Here is a 17,936-nt window from a genome sequence, read left to right as displayed (position 1 = left end):
TATCCCTGTTCGTCGTCACTGCAGTAAATCACTACGCCTAGTGTGGTACCATGAACTACGTGCTGGTTGGTTGTGAATAAATTTATTGTTAGTACCACAGAAATTACATGCAACGGTGTGCCAAGTGGATTCAAGTAAGACAGAGGTAGTAACCATGTGGTAGTTCAGAAATGATATCAGCTTCGTTGCAGCTACTTTAGCTGGTCAGTAAAGAAGGAACCCGTACTACAGTTACATAGGAGATGGTGATGATATAATTGTTGGAACGAACGTCGGGCGAAGGCCGCTGCATGAGCGAAATTGCACTGCCCTAAACTAAGATGTGGCAATGTACATGTTTCTATTTGTTTGTATTGTGCTCAAAATAAAAAGAAAATGCCTTCTGAAGTTTAAATCTACGGAATTGTGACTTCCCACGCAGCCAGTGCCAAGTTAAAGCCCTTATTATTTCTTGTGACCAGACATTAGGCCCACAAATGGGCTGAGTTCTCGAGTATATAATCCCGAATAAGAAAAAAAGTTTCCTAATCTCTCTTGTGCCAACGCCTCTTACAGATAAAGCGTTATCTTCCTACACTATATGCTCAAATCTAATGAAGTGGCGAGCAGTGATGGCATTTTTCTTCGCTTTAGGTGAGAAAAATATTTCAGCTTCTAGTTGCGGAGGGGGAAAGGTCGCCCGCTCTCTAAGTAGGCGTAATATGAAGACTAGACAAGAGACTGTCCGTTAACACTGGCTGGGCAAAATACCTTTAAACTGAGGGACTCCAAATATTTGCTGAGGCGCATAGATGAATAATTAAAAATTTTTTGTGATTTCGTTTGGCTCATTGTGGTCTACACCTACTCCGTTCTCTTGAATAGAATAGACTGTGGTGCCAACTGTACTCACGTTTGGTGCACACTAGTAGAGAGACATTTCCCTCCATCAAAAATCTCGGAACATTTTTCTTGCACAACGACTGAAATTTTGATAATTCTGAAGGCTGCAACACGTTGTTCAATACAAAATATTGTTACGTGTTTCAACTGTACAACTGTGTCATGTCCTACATTCAACGTTCTCACCATATATGTGCGGCAATCTTATGGCTTCAATGCTAGGAACCTATGAAGATGAGATATTTTTTGGGCATGTTAGTAGATGTGGTTGTACTCAATATATTTGTATCTGTTCCTAAGTATATGTGGCTGATTCTTGTCGTATTTTAATTATGCACCTATGGTTCATGTGTTCTCGCGGGGCAACGTACTCCACGTTCTACCTCATCAAGAAGTTTTATGTCATTTTCGTTTCAACCATGTATTTAGGTTCTATGCGTTAAGGGCAATTTATTTCTGTTTTCTAACAACTACTTTTTCCAACGAACATTTGCACTGATGGTTAGGTAAGAGTTACAGCGAGCTATATGCACGTTTTTCCCGCCACCACATCACCGTAAAGAACACTTTGGCCTGCCAGTGCAGGATCGACTCGTTTGCGTAATTCCTCTGTCTCTATTTATAATAATGTTCTTCTTAAAATGAATGTTAACTTTTGCCATACAGTGGTTGACGACGTTCAAGAGACATTTTCGTGTCGCTCATTAATAATCGTCAGTGTGATGTGTCGAATACAATGTTATATCGCGTGATAATCTGCATAGAAGCCACTTTCTATTAGAATAAGCTTCAAGAAACTGTTCCCAAAAAGTCGCACTTTCTCCCGAAAGGCGAATCCCCGATTGCAATAGTAAATTAGAAGATAGCTATACGAAGTAAAGATAGTTCTTTTATCGGCCGTACAAGCTTGTGAACATTCAATAACTATGTAAATTTACAATGATAGAATGTACAAGTACGACTGGACGAGTACGTAAAAAGAAACAGGCACACAGTGACAGCGCCCTCTCTGTGTGTTTGTTTCTACGTCCTCGTTCAGTCGCACTTACACTTTATATGATAGATTCAAACCAACTGGCCCGCTAACATCTTTTAACTAAATTAACAAGCACATTGGAATGCATGCACAGGTAAACATGAACACATCTCGCTCGATGAGTGCGGAAACTCGCTGTCAAAATGGAGTGTGGAATCACGGAAGGAGAGCGAGGGGATATACCTTCGTGCATCTCTTATACGCTAGATTAGAGTTACAGCTCAGCCAACCAGCGGGTCCAGCGGCCCAGCTTTTGAAGAAATAACTGTGGTTCAGGCCTAGCAGCAGAAAGAAGCTGACATATCCTTCAATAATTATGGCGCCATACTCCATATTCCAAGCATACACAAAGGGAACGAGCGCGCATGGAAGCCGAGGGAACCGGAGCAAGCGGCGTCCTGACCGTGACGTCACTCGCGAGAGGGTGCCACTCCAAGTTCTCTCCGCAAATAGCTCTCTATTGAGCAGCGTTCGCCGGCTCAATCTCGCACGTTTCACTCGTGCATGCAGCATATGGCGCGCGGCCACTAATTTATCGCCCTTGGACTTGATACGAAACTTCCCGGTGAAAGCGACGGCATCAATGCGCCTGGATTGTCCGTGTAATTGCTATCGCAATAAACATTATCTAAATTATCACTTTGCGCTAGAGTTCAGGCCAAGTTGTTTGAGCAATGTAACATAGATATATTTCTTACGTTTATAAAACAGGATATTTATTATTGTTCAAATTCTTATTGCGTATACGGAAGACCTTTACCATCATGTTAATATTTCCTGTAAACATTGAATGTTTTCTAAAGAGCATGTTTATGGGCGAAAAGGAAATATTTGGGACTCCGCACTGGCGTATGATGAGACGATCAGCGTGTTTCTATATTTCCCCGAAAAAAGTCACATATGCCTGAAATAAATACCACAAATAGCAACTTACATGTTCTCATCCAGAAGGAGACTGAATTAGTATTTCATAGGTCACACGTTCTAATAATAATATTTGCAAGTCTCTCGACTTCATAAGGTCTAATATTAGCTACGCTTAGAATCCCAAGCCTTATTTATTTTCTATTTAAAAAGTGCTATTTCACGAACAGATGTTTACAGACATTGTATATTGAAAAGTTAGCAATTTCCGATTTAATTTGAATTATTTAAAAGAAAATTTACCAACAACCTAAAGCAACTTCCACATGATATACAAGTCAGAAACAGAGTGCCCCGTATCCGTTTGAAATAATTTAGGTACGCAGTGAAAAATTCATCAACGATTGGAAGAAATTTCAGATTACACTATTTCAGAAGGAGTTAATATTTCATAGACTACCCATAAATACTTTTCAACCGTGCAGCCTCCAACTGTCGTCCTTTCAGTTCTCGATTTTCGAAACGCTTTCCCAAGCAAAATGCTTTAGCGCTGCCAGTACGTCGATGGCTTATAATGGATTTTAAACTGCATTTCCGGAGAAATACGATTAACGGAAGTGAGGTTGTGCGCAGAATTCAAGGCCCTTGTTTTATTTTAGTGGGAGCTGGTTTTACATAGCGCATACCATTGACAAAAGAAATCTGGTAGAATCATTCTGAAGATGTTTGTCGACGTTATTGCGATTTTCATTGTAGTAGTGACTAGGCCCACTGTATTTCTTCTGCCGAAGTGAGTCATACAGAGTGTCCCAGCTAACGGTAATCAAGCACCTAAAAAATAAGATATATTAAATTAAGTAGTTCAAGACGCGATTATAAAACCTAAAGTGTTCGGTTGACTCATCTTTGAAGGCGAAGCTCCGTAACTTTTATAATATAATCCGAGAATAATTGTGTCTGTGTTTGTGAAAGACACGTTAAAGGGTTGCAATTTCGCACCGCGCACGAGAAAACAAAAAGACATTAATAAAGAGTAGCGCAATAGTCCAGTTAGGATAATAGAGGCAATGTAGGATGAAGTAGGTTAGTAAGGCTAATCTCAGTAAAAGCATTCTCCGCGTAAACACTGCACATTGTATGATTCCCCAGAATCAAGGGAATGCCTGTGATATGGCACGGTCGTTAGAACTTCTTCGTGGCAAAATAAACAGTGGCACGTCAGCCTAACATTTCTGCGAAGGTCCCTGAAGAAAATTACCGTATATACATAAAATGCTACACCTTGGCAAAATAACGTCCACTAACGTCCCACTGCTCAGTAAGCTGCGTCTTGTGAAGAAGAGACCAAACGTTTAAAGAAGACGTCTTCTCATCTAAGTTAAGGCTTACATTGATTGGATGTTATGCAAAAGAATTTTGGGTACCCTTTCATTTAATGCAAACGATCCTTTCATCTTTACATTTAGCTGATGAACTTAAGGTGGCATTCACAACTGAAACATCACCGAAATGCAGTTTTTGAAAATTCAGGATAATACTCCTTGAAAAATTTGTGGTTGTTCATTGTCAAAATATTTAGCGAATATTTGGACGAAGTATTCCCAAATATGTTCCATTAAACAACTATAAAGAAATACAAACCTTGAATTATGTTCTTAATTATGGGCAAAACTACATTTCACTCCCAGAATAAGATTATAAGAAAAACAGAGTTGGGATTGCCGAGCAGCGTACTTCCTAAAGCGCAATTCTTCTATGTTATGCAGACAAAATTCCAACATTCTCTTTTGTCTATATTATTCAGGCAATATTCCTGCTTTTCCTAAATACAGGGCTTAGGTTTCTGCAAATTTTGATTTTACATTAGGTTTTTCCTTTAGGCATAGAAACTAAAAGGCGCTCCGGCACGCAAAATGATTGTTTTGGGAAAAAGAATGCTGAAATGCATTACTTGACATCTACTAAATATGCGCAAAGATTTAAAATACAATTACAGAGAATTCAATTTGGGGCTGGTCATATTGTCGTGGAATGGCTCAGTTCACGGAGACGGGAATACCCTTATGCTTCAACGTAGCTGAGGTCTAAAGTCTTGCATGTATTCTAGCACTTTTTATAGATATATATATGCTAACATATATATTTCAACACCGTATTTCGCATTTCTTTACCTTCCAAATAAAATAATAAATAAACACGCTCTGTCCAAGGTGTCTGCCTTTCTTGCCACTGAATTCATGAAGAAGCAGGGCTAGTTCGCCTGACCTTGTAGGAATTGCGAGAAGAAAGGTTTGATATGCACAGGAATAATGTATTGTAATATAACATAAATAGAAAATTCTAGGCAATGCTTGCGGCTCTATAATTTACTTCACCTGGAACGCAGATTTTTGTTTCGCAGAGGTCGAAATTACCGCAGCAAAATGATTTATGCACAAAGAAAGTGATATCCGTTTATGTTCATACACTGCTCAAATTGACCTTCCAAATATTTGAAGTATACTTACAGACGCAAATAAGAAGCGCAAGTGTTCAATGAGTTGCTTGTTTTCGTGAGAAGGCATTTCCGTAAATGAAGACGCATATTCTGCACTGACAACGACACCTACATTGATTGTTCCTTTTTTCGGACCTGAAAATAAAGTTTTTCAGTGGTGTGTAAGCAAATATATAATTCCATTACCAGTCTCAAAATTTCGAAGTTTATTGCTTCAAAGTGGTTACTTGTTTCGATATTGTTACGCGAAGAACGAGTCAGTAAGACGAGCAACTATTTACATGTTATATTTACCACAGCAGTTGCAGCGCTGACCGGTTAGATTCAGAGCGCGAGCCCAGTTCGTTCTTCCTCCTCTTTTCTGGAGTGATGGCGCCCACGCGCATCGTTCAAACAATCGAACAATCGAAGCTCTAGTGATGGCAGGCGTAAGAACATTTTGAGGCGACGACATAGGTTAGCGCTCATTATTGACACTTGGGCTCCAGTATCAATTAATGCTATCACCGGAGCACCATCTACGTCTACTTCAACTAGGTTCGTGTTGGTGAGGAGCGTCAACTGAGGATTTGGACAGGACGAACGTGATGCAGCGCTACCTTCAAGAACTACATACCCTACTTTTCTGTCCATCCGTTTGGCATGCAAAAGCGGCGAGGCTGGGGTGACGGGGACAGACGGCGATCGCACGGAGATTGTCAGCGGCATCAAAAGTAGGCTACAGACGGCGAGGTGAATAACGGCGAGCGTCGGCGTATGGGTGAGGATCAGGGCTCCAGTAGGGCGGCATTCAGGTGGTGTGGCAGTGGCGGGATACATGACCAACGCGGTTCCAGCGGAAGCAGAGTGGTTTGTCGTCTAGGGTTCACCATTCAGCAGGCTTGGGAGGTCTGGGAACGAAATACTGGTCATTACAGGTTGTGGTCATGCGAATGGGTGCCGAATCAGGTAGGGAGACCGAGCAGGTGGTAGAGGTGCCAAGGTTAGCAATTTCTTGCCGCGCAACTGCTTGAATACCGGAAATAGTGGGGGCCGCTTGGTCAAAGGTACAGTCAGGGGGTCGGGGATGAAGGGGCGCCGGACCTACCGCTCCAATCTCACGGCGAACAATACGTGTGACGTTCTCTTGAAATGGTCGTTTCGCGGTAAGAGCGGAGCAGGAGGACGAGGCAGGGGTGTTTCGGAGGCGGAAAAACTGCGGGGCGACGCGGCGGCTTTAGGTTACTTCGAAGTGGTGGCATTCTTTGACGATGGCGTCGACGGTATAAACGTCGTTATAGACGCACAAATTAAAGACGTCGTCCGCGATGCCTTTTAGGATATGGCCCACCGCACTTCCCCCACAACGTTACGCGAAGGACGAGTCAGTAAGACGAGTAACTATTGACAGGTTGTATTTACAATAGCGGTTGCAGCGCTGACCGGTAAGATTCACAGCGTGAGCCCACTTCTTTCTCCCTCCTCTTTTCTCAATTGATGGCGCCCACGCCCTTCGTTCATACAATGAAATGCACTTGCATGTAGCAATCTATATCAAATACAAAAGAAGATTTGATTGTCAAAGACTGCATGATGGAGAAGCTAAGGTCGTAAATGTAATTACTATATGGCTGCTAAATTAAGCAACATAGTGAGATCAATATACTGGTCGATAAGTAAAATCGATACGAGACACGTTGTGCCGAAATATGTAAAACGAATGAAAAAATAGGAAAAGAAAAACACAAGTATATATATATATATATATATATATATATATATATATATATACTTACACATCAATTGCAACAAACTGGGAAAAAATCTGAGCAAAGTACGAGCAAATAACCTAGGGTGCAAACCTAAAAGAAAGCACCAGAAGCGAAATCATTCCTTACATGAATAAGATGGGTATACAATTTTTCATAATTCGCAATGTATTAGCAACTACTATGTAAAACGAAGCCCTTAGACACCGACCACCAAGGTATTTTACAATTTAAGTACGACATTTACCTAAATAGAAAACGGAACTATAATGCTATTAGAGATCTACGCGAGCTGCGCCCGATTTGTGGTTTGCCTCTGTGTACATCTGCACTTCGCACCTATCACCGTCTCCTCTGACTTGTGTGACTAGGTAGCTCATGTTTAGATGGGTAGAGCAACAGGCTGCTGTATGATTCGGGTTCGAAACCAACCGCCAGTGCGGCTTTTGTCAGTGGGTGTGTACTTCTGGGTATATGCTGCTCTTCAGTAAACCTCTTTAATGCCAACTTGAATAATTGCGCATGTGGCAGTGGGTATGTGCCATTGTTCAATTACCGTCTTAAACAACTTGAACTACTGGGTACGATCCAGTGTATGTGTGACGCGCTTTGATGAATATCTTTCATGGCAGCTTGGACCTCAGGGCATTTGCCGCTGCATATGTGCCGCTCTTGAATAAACCCCTTTGGTGCAAACGTTGAGCACAGGACCATGCTGGTTATTTATCGTCACTGGGGAGCGTTGGATATGTGCTCATATTCAGCAAACCTCTTTGTAGCCAAGTTAGAACAATAGGTATTGTCGAGGTACAACGCGGACAGAACACAGGGAGACGTTCTTCACGAGCAAATGGACAATTTGTTCGAAAACAAACAGAGCAGAGACGCGTCTTCTTCGTCATCACCCAATCTCACTTTGACCCACTAGGCGAGTGCGTTAGTGCTCCCATCGTCGTCGTCATCTGCATAGAATACACGCGCCATTTCTCCCTCCCTACGAGAGCATCGTCCCGATGCTAGACAAGAAATGTGAGTTGCGGAAGTAAAGGCCGCTAGCATAGTTATTCGCTCACATATGGCTTCATGCGGACAACGTGTACAAGTTCAGGACGGTGTGTGCGGGGCCGCGTACAGTTGAGATTATTGGGAACGACCTCGTAGGTGACATCACTGAGTCACCGCAATACCCGTCATGGTCCGAAGTACCGCCTTAACAGTTTCTCGGAGAGGCTTCGTTTCTGTATGGGTGTCCAAACCCATACTCAGTCGCCGACTTCATACGTAACTATTCTACCGTGAAGATCGTAGCGGCCTGCGTCGTAGTCTTGCTGCTGGCAGATCCGCAAGCGCGCGAGCTGCCGAGCTTCTTCTGCGCGTTGCGTAAACACATCGGCGTCCGTATCAGTGTCGTCAAAGTCGTGTGGAAGCATCACATTCAGCATCGTTCGTACATCTCGTCCGTGAACAAGGGTGAACGGAGTCATGCGCGTCGTCTCTTGTTTCGCCGTGTTATATGCAAAGGTGATATACGGTAGGTTGTCGTCCCAATTTTAATGTTCGACATCCACGTACACTGATAGCATGTCTTCAGTGGTTTTGTTTAGGCGCTCTGTTGACCCATTGGTTTGTGGATGGTAGGTGGTTGACTTTCGATAGGAAGTTCCTGTTAGTAGCAAGACGTGACCTAAATGTGCAGCCGCAAATGCGGTTCCTCGGTCTGTTATTGCGAAGGTTGGCGCCGCATGCTCACACCACATGCTCAATGAAAAAGCGCGCTACCTCGGCTGCTGTGCTGCTCTGGATTGCCTTTGCTTCAGCGTAACGTGTGAGATAGTCGGTTGCGACGATAACAAAAAGATCGCCTGCAGTAGAAGTAGGAAGTGGGCCCAAAATATCCATTCCGATTTGATCAAATGGTCTTCGAGGGACCTGGATGGGTTGTAGGAGGCCGGCTGGTTTCGTCGGAGGCGACTTTGGCCTCCGGCAGTCGGGACAACTGCGAACGTGATGTTTCACGGCGGTGGTAACTCTCGGCCAGTAGCACCTTCGCTGCATTCTGGATAATGTTCGCGTGTAGCCTAAGTGACCAGAAGTCCCCTTGTTGTGGCAAGCTTGAAGTACTTCCGTACGAAGAGCTGCAGGAATGACAAGCAGATAGGGGCAGGCGGTCGAAGAAAAGTTTTATGTAAAAGATATCATCATCATCATCAGCAGCAGCAGCAGCCTGGTTCTGCTCACTGCAGGGCAAAGGTCTCTCCCATACTTCTCCAACTACCCCGGTCATGTACTAATTGTGGCCCTGTCATGTTGTCCCTGCAAACTTATTAATCTCATCCGCCCGCCTAACTTTCTGCCGCCCTCTGCTACGCTTCCCTTCCCTTGGGATCCATTCCGTCACTCTTGATGACAATCGGTTATCTTCCCTCCTCATTACGTGTCCTGCCCATGCCCCCCCCCCATTTCTTTTTCTTGATGTCAACTAAGATATCATTAACTCGCGTTTATTCCCTCACCCAATCTGCTCTTTTCTTATCCCTTAACGTTACACCTATCATTGTTCTTTCCATAGCTCGTTGCGTCGTCCTCAATTTAATTAGAACCCTTTTCGTAAGCCTCCAGGTTTCTGCCCGATACGTGAGTACTGGTAAGACACAGCTGTTATAAACTTTTCTCTTGAGGGATAATGGCAACCTGCTGTTCATGATCTGAGAATGCCTGCCAAACGCACTGCAGCCCATTCTTATTCTTCTGATTATTTCAGTCTCATGATCCGGATCCGCAGTGACTACCTGTCCTAAGTAGATGTATTCCCTTACCACTTCCAGTGGCTCACTACCTATTGTAAACTGCGGTTCTCTTCCGAGACTGTTAAACATTACTTTAGTTTTCTGCAGATTAATTGTTAGACCCACCCTTCGGCTTTGCCTCTCCAGGTCAGTGAGCATGCATTGCAGTTGGTCCCCTGAGTTACTAAGCAAGGCAATATCATCAGCGAATCGCAAGTTACTAAGGTATTCTCCATTAACTCTTATCCCCAATTCTTCCCAATCCAGGTCTCTGAATACCTCCTGTAAACACGCTTGGCACCTTGCCTTGGCCTTGTCCCGTAAACGAACTGACAAAAGTCCTCTTGCGAAAACTCTAGGTGGTTTCGCAGATCTTCCTTCCAAGTAATTGATTAGTTCAAGCAACTCAGGGTCGTTCCGTTCTTGTTGCGCGATGGCGGATGTGTCCATAACAAAAACAAATGCTGAGTCTTCTTCTTCGGGTGGAGCAGTTCACTCTGTCGGCAATCGAGACAAGCAGTCAGCATCCGTATGCCGTTTCCCCGACTTGTACGGCACAGTCATGTCAAACTCTTGCAGCCTTAGTCTCCAACGCGCCAGTCGTCCAGAAGGACCTTTAAGGTTTGTCAACCAACATAGTGAATGGTGGTCGCTTATAACTGTGAAGTGGCGGCCATACAAATATGGGCGAAATTTCATAACCGCCCTTACCATGGCGAGGTATTCTTTCTCAGTTGGGGAATAATTAGCCTCTGTACGTGAGAGTGTTCTACTTGCATAGGCAAGCACTCTTTCTGTGTGGTCTTGCCGCTGCACAGGAACAGCTCTCAAGCCAACATTGCTGGCATCAGTGTGGAGCAATGTAGGAGCGGTCTCATCAAAGTGAGCAAGCACTAGATGTGTCTGGAGACGTTGCCGCAAGTCGTTGAATGCACCTTGCTCGTCGTCACCCCCTACAAAAGTAACGTCGTCTCTCGTCAGGCGAGTTAACGGCGACGCCATGCGCGCAAAGTCTGCAATAAACCGCCAGTAATAGGCACGAAGGCCGAGGAAGCGCCTGAAAGCCTTTTAATCGGATGGTACGGGAAACTGTGCGATGGCTACAATTTTTTCAGGATCCGCCCGGACACCTGCGTGGCTGACGACGTGACCGAGAAACTGCAGTTCCGCGAAGCCAAACCGGCACTTCTGCGTCTTCAGGGTGAGGCCGGTGGACCGTATGGACTGCGGAACCGCTTCAAGCCCTTCGAGGTGTTTTTCAAACGTTGCGGAGAACACGATGACGTCGTCGAGATACACTAAGCAGGTTTTCCACTTCAGACACGAAAGTACAGTATCCATGAGGCGTTGGAACGTGGCAGGCGCAGAACATAAGCCGAAAGGCAAGGCTTCAAATTCGTATAGGCCGTCTGGCGTCATGAAAGCAGTTTTTTCACGATCTCTCGGCTCTACTTCGATTTGCCAATATCCGCTTTTTAAGTCCATTGAAGAGAAGTAACGTGCCTGTCGAAGCCTGTCGAGTGAATCATCTATACGGGGAAACGGGTACACGTCTTTCTTTGTCACCTTATTTATCTTTCGGTAACCCACACAGAAACGCAAGCTGCCGTCTTGTTTCTTGACCAGAACCACAGGAGATGCCCAGGGACTCGTTGATGGTTGGATCACGTCATCTTCAAGCACTTTTGTCACTTGTTGTTGTATGGCTTCACGTTCTCTAGGAGCCACACGATATAGGTTTTGGTGAATTGGTCTTGCCGTATCCTCTGTAATTATTCGTTGCCTTGCTACAGGCGTCCGACCGACGCAGGACGTCGACGCAAAGCAGTCGTTGAACTTGGCCAAATGCGTAAGAAGGCGCTCTCGTTCGTGCTGCAACAAAGCAGTGCTAACGTCAAATACAGGAGCTGGGTCTTGCGTAGGCGCTTCTTCGAGTAGTGAACAGCAGCCGGGAACATCCGCAATGGCGTCAAAATAAGCCATAGCCATGCCCTTGGGAAGGTGCCGTCGCTCTGTGCTAAAATTTGTTAGCCACAGGTTTGTGCGCCCGTCGGTGACATTCACGATTCGTCGTGTGACCGAGATACCATGAGTAAACAGCAACGTGGTTATTTGGTCAGCAACTCTTTCGCAACGAAACGGTATGTCAAATGCTACCGAAACAAGGGCACACGATCGAGGGAGGGTGACGACGTCGTCTTCTGTTAGATGAAATGAGTTGTGTTGCGGCGATAAGCAATGGACTAAACCGGAGCTCTTATAAAATGTCACCATGCGGTCGGGGATGTTAATTACGGCACCATATTCTTTTAGGAAGTCAATTCTAATAATCAAATCTTTGCAGCATACGGGAAGGGCGATGAAAGCGGCCACATAAGAAGAATCCCCAATGTTAACTCTAGCAGTACATCTTTCACTAGGCATCGGTAATTGGCTGCATGCCGTCCTTATGTGAGGTCCCATTCATGGCGTCTTTACTTTCTTCAGGCGGAGGACGAGTTCCTGACTCAGTATAGAGAAGTCCGCACCAGTGTCGACTAACGGTCTCACCGGCTGCCCATCCACGAAAACATCAATGTCGGCGCTCACAATTTCTTCAGTGTTTATCGGATTCACGTCGTTCTGCAGCGCGAATGTTCGGGCTTTTTAGTGTCTTGCGGCGGGCCTGCAACCTTGCCTCCAGAGGTCACCGCCTTCAATTTCCCTGACGGGGGCTGGGCGACCTTCGTCCTCGGAGGCCCGCAAAAGTACGTCCAGTAGATGAAGCCATCTGACGTGCAGGGGTTGGGGAGCGCGATCGACGGCTGAAATCAGACCGATCATTGGGCACGGATTCGTCATTCGGGTGCGCTATTGTGGGTCCCTGAAAAGCAGCGTCGTCGTGGCGTAGCATGGCGTCGTCATTTGCACGTCGACCATAGGACCACGTACGAAGAGGTCGAAGTGATGTATCACGATGCCAGCAATGACGCGAAATATGGCCGGCACCTCCGCAGTGAAAACAGAGTGGGCGCCTATCGACAATGCGCCATACGTTGGTTCTCCAAAGTTGCGGCCGTCCCGTAGCGTCGTTTTGCGGCGGTGAACAAGATGCGCCAAACGACGGCTGGCGGTATGACTGAAGCGACATAACGGCTGCGTGCCTCGAAGCCTCCTCTTGTGGTGGCAACCAAGGAGCGGCTGTCGCGAGTTGGTGGTGCGGCGATGTGGTTGCAACCGGTGATGGACATCGAAAAGCGGCGGCGTAACTCAGGGGTCGCTGGTGGTCTTGAAGATTGGCTACCGGGAACGCCTGCGGATTTCGTCACGCACCACTTCGGTGATTGACGCAACGGTTCTATCTAGTGTCGGTGTCATGATCTTTTGAATTCACTCTCTGATGAGCTCTCTGACCAACTTACGCAAGGAGTTCTGATACTCGGCAGTCACTGCGGCGACATTGATTGTAGTGCTGGTGGACAGTCGATCGTATTGCCTGCACCTTTGATGAATGGCCCACTCAATAGCCGTAGCCTCTTTGATAAACTCAGCGACAGTGACTGGCGGAGTGACAAGCCCCGCAAACAACTGCTCTTTTAAGACTCGCATGAGGTAGCGCAACTTCCTATCTTCGGTCATGTTCGGGTCGGCTCTACGAAAGAGGCGCGCCATGTCCTCGGCGAACATTGTGACCGACTCATTAGGTTGTTGCACGCGTAGCTCCATCATTTGCTGGGCGCGGTCGCGTCGGTCGGCACTCGCAAAAGTTTCCGTGATCCTCTGCCGAAAGTCATGCTAGCTCGTGAGGCTACCCTCGCGGTTCTCGAACCGAGTACGGCCAATGTCGTCAAGGGCGAAATAGACGTGGGAGAGCTTTTGCTGCTCAGTGCACTGATTAATCTGTGCGACGCGTTCATACTTGTCCAGCCAGTCTTCAATCTCTTCGAAGACTGCACCGTGACAGCGATCGGGAACCAACGGATGCAGAACAGTTACCTGTTGTGGATTGGGAAACCGACTGGTTTGGGGTACTTCTGGCGGAGTGGTTTTGGCCATTACGAGATGTGTTCAGCTCCTGGAGAGAGGTGGTTGAAGAGCGCAGAACTCCGGGGGAAGGCCCAGCAGTCGACGACTAAAGCAATGCACGGGGGTCGTAACTGGTGACAGTGCGTCCGGGCTAGATGAACGACTCCCAGAAGGACTCCGACGCATCAGACGCGGTCAGTACCCCGCACCTCCACCAGTGTCGCGGTACAACGCGGACAGAACACAGGGAGACTTTCTTGATGAACAACAGGACAATCTGTTCAAAAACAAACAGAGCAGAGACACGTCTTTTTCATCATCACCCAATCTCACTCTGACCCACTAGGCGGAGTCCGTTAGTGCTCCCATCGTCGTCGTCATCTGCATAGAATACACGTGTCATTATGTACGCATGGTCTATGCTGCTCTTCACACCTAATCAAATTAAAGTATTCACTCGCTGTAAGATCTCGCTCGCACTACCTTTAGTAAAACTCCTCGCTCACAAGTCTTTACGATTACCTAAATTAGGATATGTCCACCGATTATTAGACCCGCAATAAGTAAACCTAACTGAATTCCTGAAAATAATTACAAGCCGCGCCGCTAAATTCGTTCTAAGCAACTTCAACTTATGACGCGTGTCTCACGCTGCACGACAGCACGGCTATGTCTGTACAACTATCTTTGCGTCCTGTTTCTGAAAGCACTAGAAACCGCCCAATGCATTGTGCTTCACGCCGCAACTAACTGAACGCAGTTCACCAAAAAAGCTGCTGCAACCACTTTTCAGCAGTACTTTGTTTTTCTTGTAGCCAAAGGTTGGAACTATCTTTCCTTCCGGATCGCTGTGATGGCCGACTACGTTGTCTTGAAAGACTTCATCTGCAATTACGATTCTGATTAATGTATTAGATTTAACGTCATTGCAAAACCTCCCCTGATATAATGCTCTCAAGACCATACAGGTCTGCGTAAACTAAAAAGAAAACTTAATAAATGGAGCAGGTCTAACAAGTTGGAGCCCGTATAGAGCGAAGTTTTGCGTGAGCGCATAAAGAGGTGAAGCACGAGTGCACACACTCACGCACACACCAGAAACAACATACGCGTACGTACCGAATGCAATCAGAATCCTTTCTGTCCGCAGGAACCACATACTTCCGCATGACCGTACAGCTGTCGATGCGCGAAGGCAAGCTTTCTCGTTCTTTTATTTTTTCTTTTGCCTCCGTGGTCCTGGTTCTTTTTGCTTCTTTTTTTGCCTCCACTGCCCTGGATGCACGGAGGCGTGGGCCATCTTCTGGTTGTACAGGGAAGCCAGTGGTATGGACGGCGGGCGTGAAATGCTGTGATTAGTTCGCATACTCAGCAAGGGAACAGCCAAGCCGCAGCTCCGAAGGCCCCGAAACCAGTCGAGGTTCGCAAAGGAAACCTTAGCTTTTAGAAATTACGTAGAATTCATCTGACAATGGGACTGCCGTTGATAATGCGATTTTCATATAAGCGATGCAGCGACACACCGTAATAATTGAGCCAAGCTTATTTAAGATCTGTAATGGTCATTCGGAGACTTTCGTTGCTTCGCCTTTGTAACATATCCCTTTGCGATGACTCTCGGTTGCCGGAGTCGTCCACTAACATTGCAGCCTGACGACGGCTGTTAGACGCCGACGCAGTGATAATAATATTCGTGAAGAGAAAATGACGTCGATAAAAGTACAAAATCAGTATGACGATGACGGCATGACGAGAATGAGATAACATTATTAAGTGATGACGAAGAATAACGACGACAGCCTGACGGCCACGACATGAGGACAGATGAATAGGCGATGTGTGCATGATTAAAACACGCTGGCGGGCTAGTTGGTTAGAATCCATGGAGAGTGTATAAGCGCGACTGGACGAGGACGAAGAAAGAAGCGCGACTGGACGAGGACGAAGAAAGAAACAGATACACAGACACGCGCTTATACACTCTCCATGGGTGTGTATGATGATGATCGCTTGCTGACGACGGTTTGATGACAACCCGATGACGAAGCTGGAATCACGATGATGGCACAACCATCACGGCCTGACGATTATTGTATGATAACAGATGCATGATACAGGCTGTGTGATGACGACGCTGGTTGCATGGCAACCGCGGCATAAGCACAATTTTTAACGACAGCATAGCTGGCATATAATGACGAAGAAGGAATGACGTTGAGAACTGATGAATCCGGTGTCACCATGATGGCCTACGAGGACGACTCGAAAGCAGTCAGTCAGGTATTTATCTATCTTACATGCATGTTGGTTTAAAGCTGCAACATAGGGGACACAGTGTACTAGAGGGCAATGCAATGGCTTTATAGAGAATTTTCAGTATAAGTAGCAACGAAAAGAGAAATATAGGCCTTTTGTTTAACACATAGAATTCGAATATAATTACAATAATAGACGAGTACAGAGGTGGTATCATTTCAGCAGAAAATGACACTCGCTACAAATCACTATATATACATGGGTGTGCATCTAACCGAAGGAAAAACCGACTCAAGCAACCACCATGATAATCAGAGTTTGAAAGGAAAGCGGGATTCACTAATATACAAACATAGAACACTATAGGGCTACGAATAAAAACGAAGCGGAGCGAAGTGATATACAAAGTGTAATGGTACCAGCAGTAACGTTCACAAATCCAAATCTGCGTTTTAAATCGGGAACGTTGGAGCTGATCCTGACGGTAGTAGGCCGCATGGTTTTGGGGGACCACAATAAAACGAAACACGGGAGAGTACAATGAGGCACGGCTTAAGGTTTTTATGTTGAATTGAGAGGGGCTCCGAGCAAGGTTAGTTTTGAAGTAATACTAGTGAACCTAGATAAAAGAAATGGATGGCACAAGCATACGGGCCCTCTGGACTGATCCGACGGAAGACTCTGAATGACTTTACTCCAAAACGTAGACGTAGACTGGAGGTAGAGGCCACTAAAGTTGGCGACCAAGTAAAGTTTACATAGGCAATAAGGATTCACGAAGAAGAACAAAATGAGAAGCAGAGACATCAAACTAGATGCAAAGGAAGCAAGCAAAAACAACCAGGGAGATTCAAAGTACATAAAGAAAAAATCAAGAGGGAAAATCTGTATCATCACGCAAAGGGGAGTGCCTTGCTATTTGATGCCTCAGCGGGCTACCTAAGCAAAAAAAACGTAACACTGAAAATTTGCGCCCCAAGATGAAGCATTTGCGCTGAAAAGAAAGCGGAAACGACTCAGTACATCCTAGTGGAGTGCCAATGTGTTTTCCAAGCAAGACCTGTAGGGAGCGCTCACCATCCAGAAGTGTTGGGATAAATTGAAAATGAATTTATTGCCTGCTGAGCAGATCACAAAAGCAAGACCCGATCAGAGTATGGGTTGGATAAAATTCAAGAAAAGCTACATAAAACCATAGCCATTTGCAAGTGCAGGCAATGGTGCCATTAGTGAACGAGGTTTTAAATACCAAAGATCGCGATCAGGTAGGCAAAAGGCTAGATAGCGATTGATGTAGGAAGTCCTTATTAGATGAAGCAAGTTAGGCAACTATTTACCTCTGCCTCATTTTAAAGGGGATGCCAACCAACATCGTCATGGTCGCGATTGTAGAGGGGTGAGTCCTTTAACGACGAGAGAAAGGATGCTGGCAATACAGTCAAAGAGCAAGAGTGATAATCATGTATGGATTACCCATTTATCTCAAGAAAGCTAGGCAACTACCTGTAACCACCCTGTTTCAACGGGGAAGCCACTAAATCACCTTCATCAGTGAGCATAAGATTCTCCCGCTGCATACTCGCACATGAGACGTTTCGAGCGTGTGAATTAGTTGTGCCGTTAAATTGGCGGAGTGCTAGTCGCACTAATGTCAAAATATGTCGTGATATGAATATTTAGTTATAATTTCAACGAGGTTGAAATGTGCTTACAAGATTGCACATTGACCCAACATTGAGTTTTACTATCATCAGTGAAAATATAGAAACTAAATATCTTATAAAAAACGTGGACTCTACATTTAGTGGCGATAGATGAACAACCTTTAGATATTGCGGTTAGTGCGGAATATGCTTTAGAAG

The 17,936-nt window shown here is 45.4% G+C and overlaps 1 protein-coding gene across 1 annotated transcript in view; it reads right to left on the bottom strand.

The window, feature by feature from the left end:
* The window catches only part of LOC142564349 (venom metalloproteinase antarease-like TfasMP_A), a 63,018-nt gene that overhangs the window by 44,568 nt on the left and 514 nt on the right, over window positions 1-17,936 (bottom strand). The window contains exon 2 of the mRNA XM_075675322.1: window positions 5,290-5,414. Within this exon, the coding sequence (XP_075531437.1) occupies window positions 5,290-5,346 (57 nt within the window). The 5' untranslated portion in view covers window positions 5,347-5,414. The remainder of the gene's footprint in view (window positions 1-5,289; window positions 5,415-17,936) is intronic.

This window comes from Dermacentor variabilis, chromosome 11, assembly GCF_050947875.1.
Source record: "Dermacentor variabilis isolate Ectoservices chromosome 11, ASM5094787v1, whole genome shotgun sequence".
In the NCBI taxonomy this organism is placed as follows: Eukaryota; Metazoa; Arthropoda; class Arachnida; order Ixodida; family Ixodidae; genus Dermacentor; species Dermacentor variabilis.
This window is presented reverse-complemented; position numbering and strand designations above follow the sequence as displayed.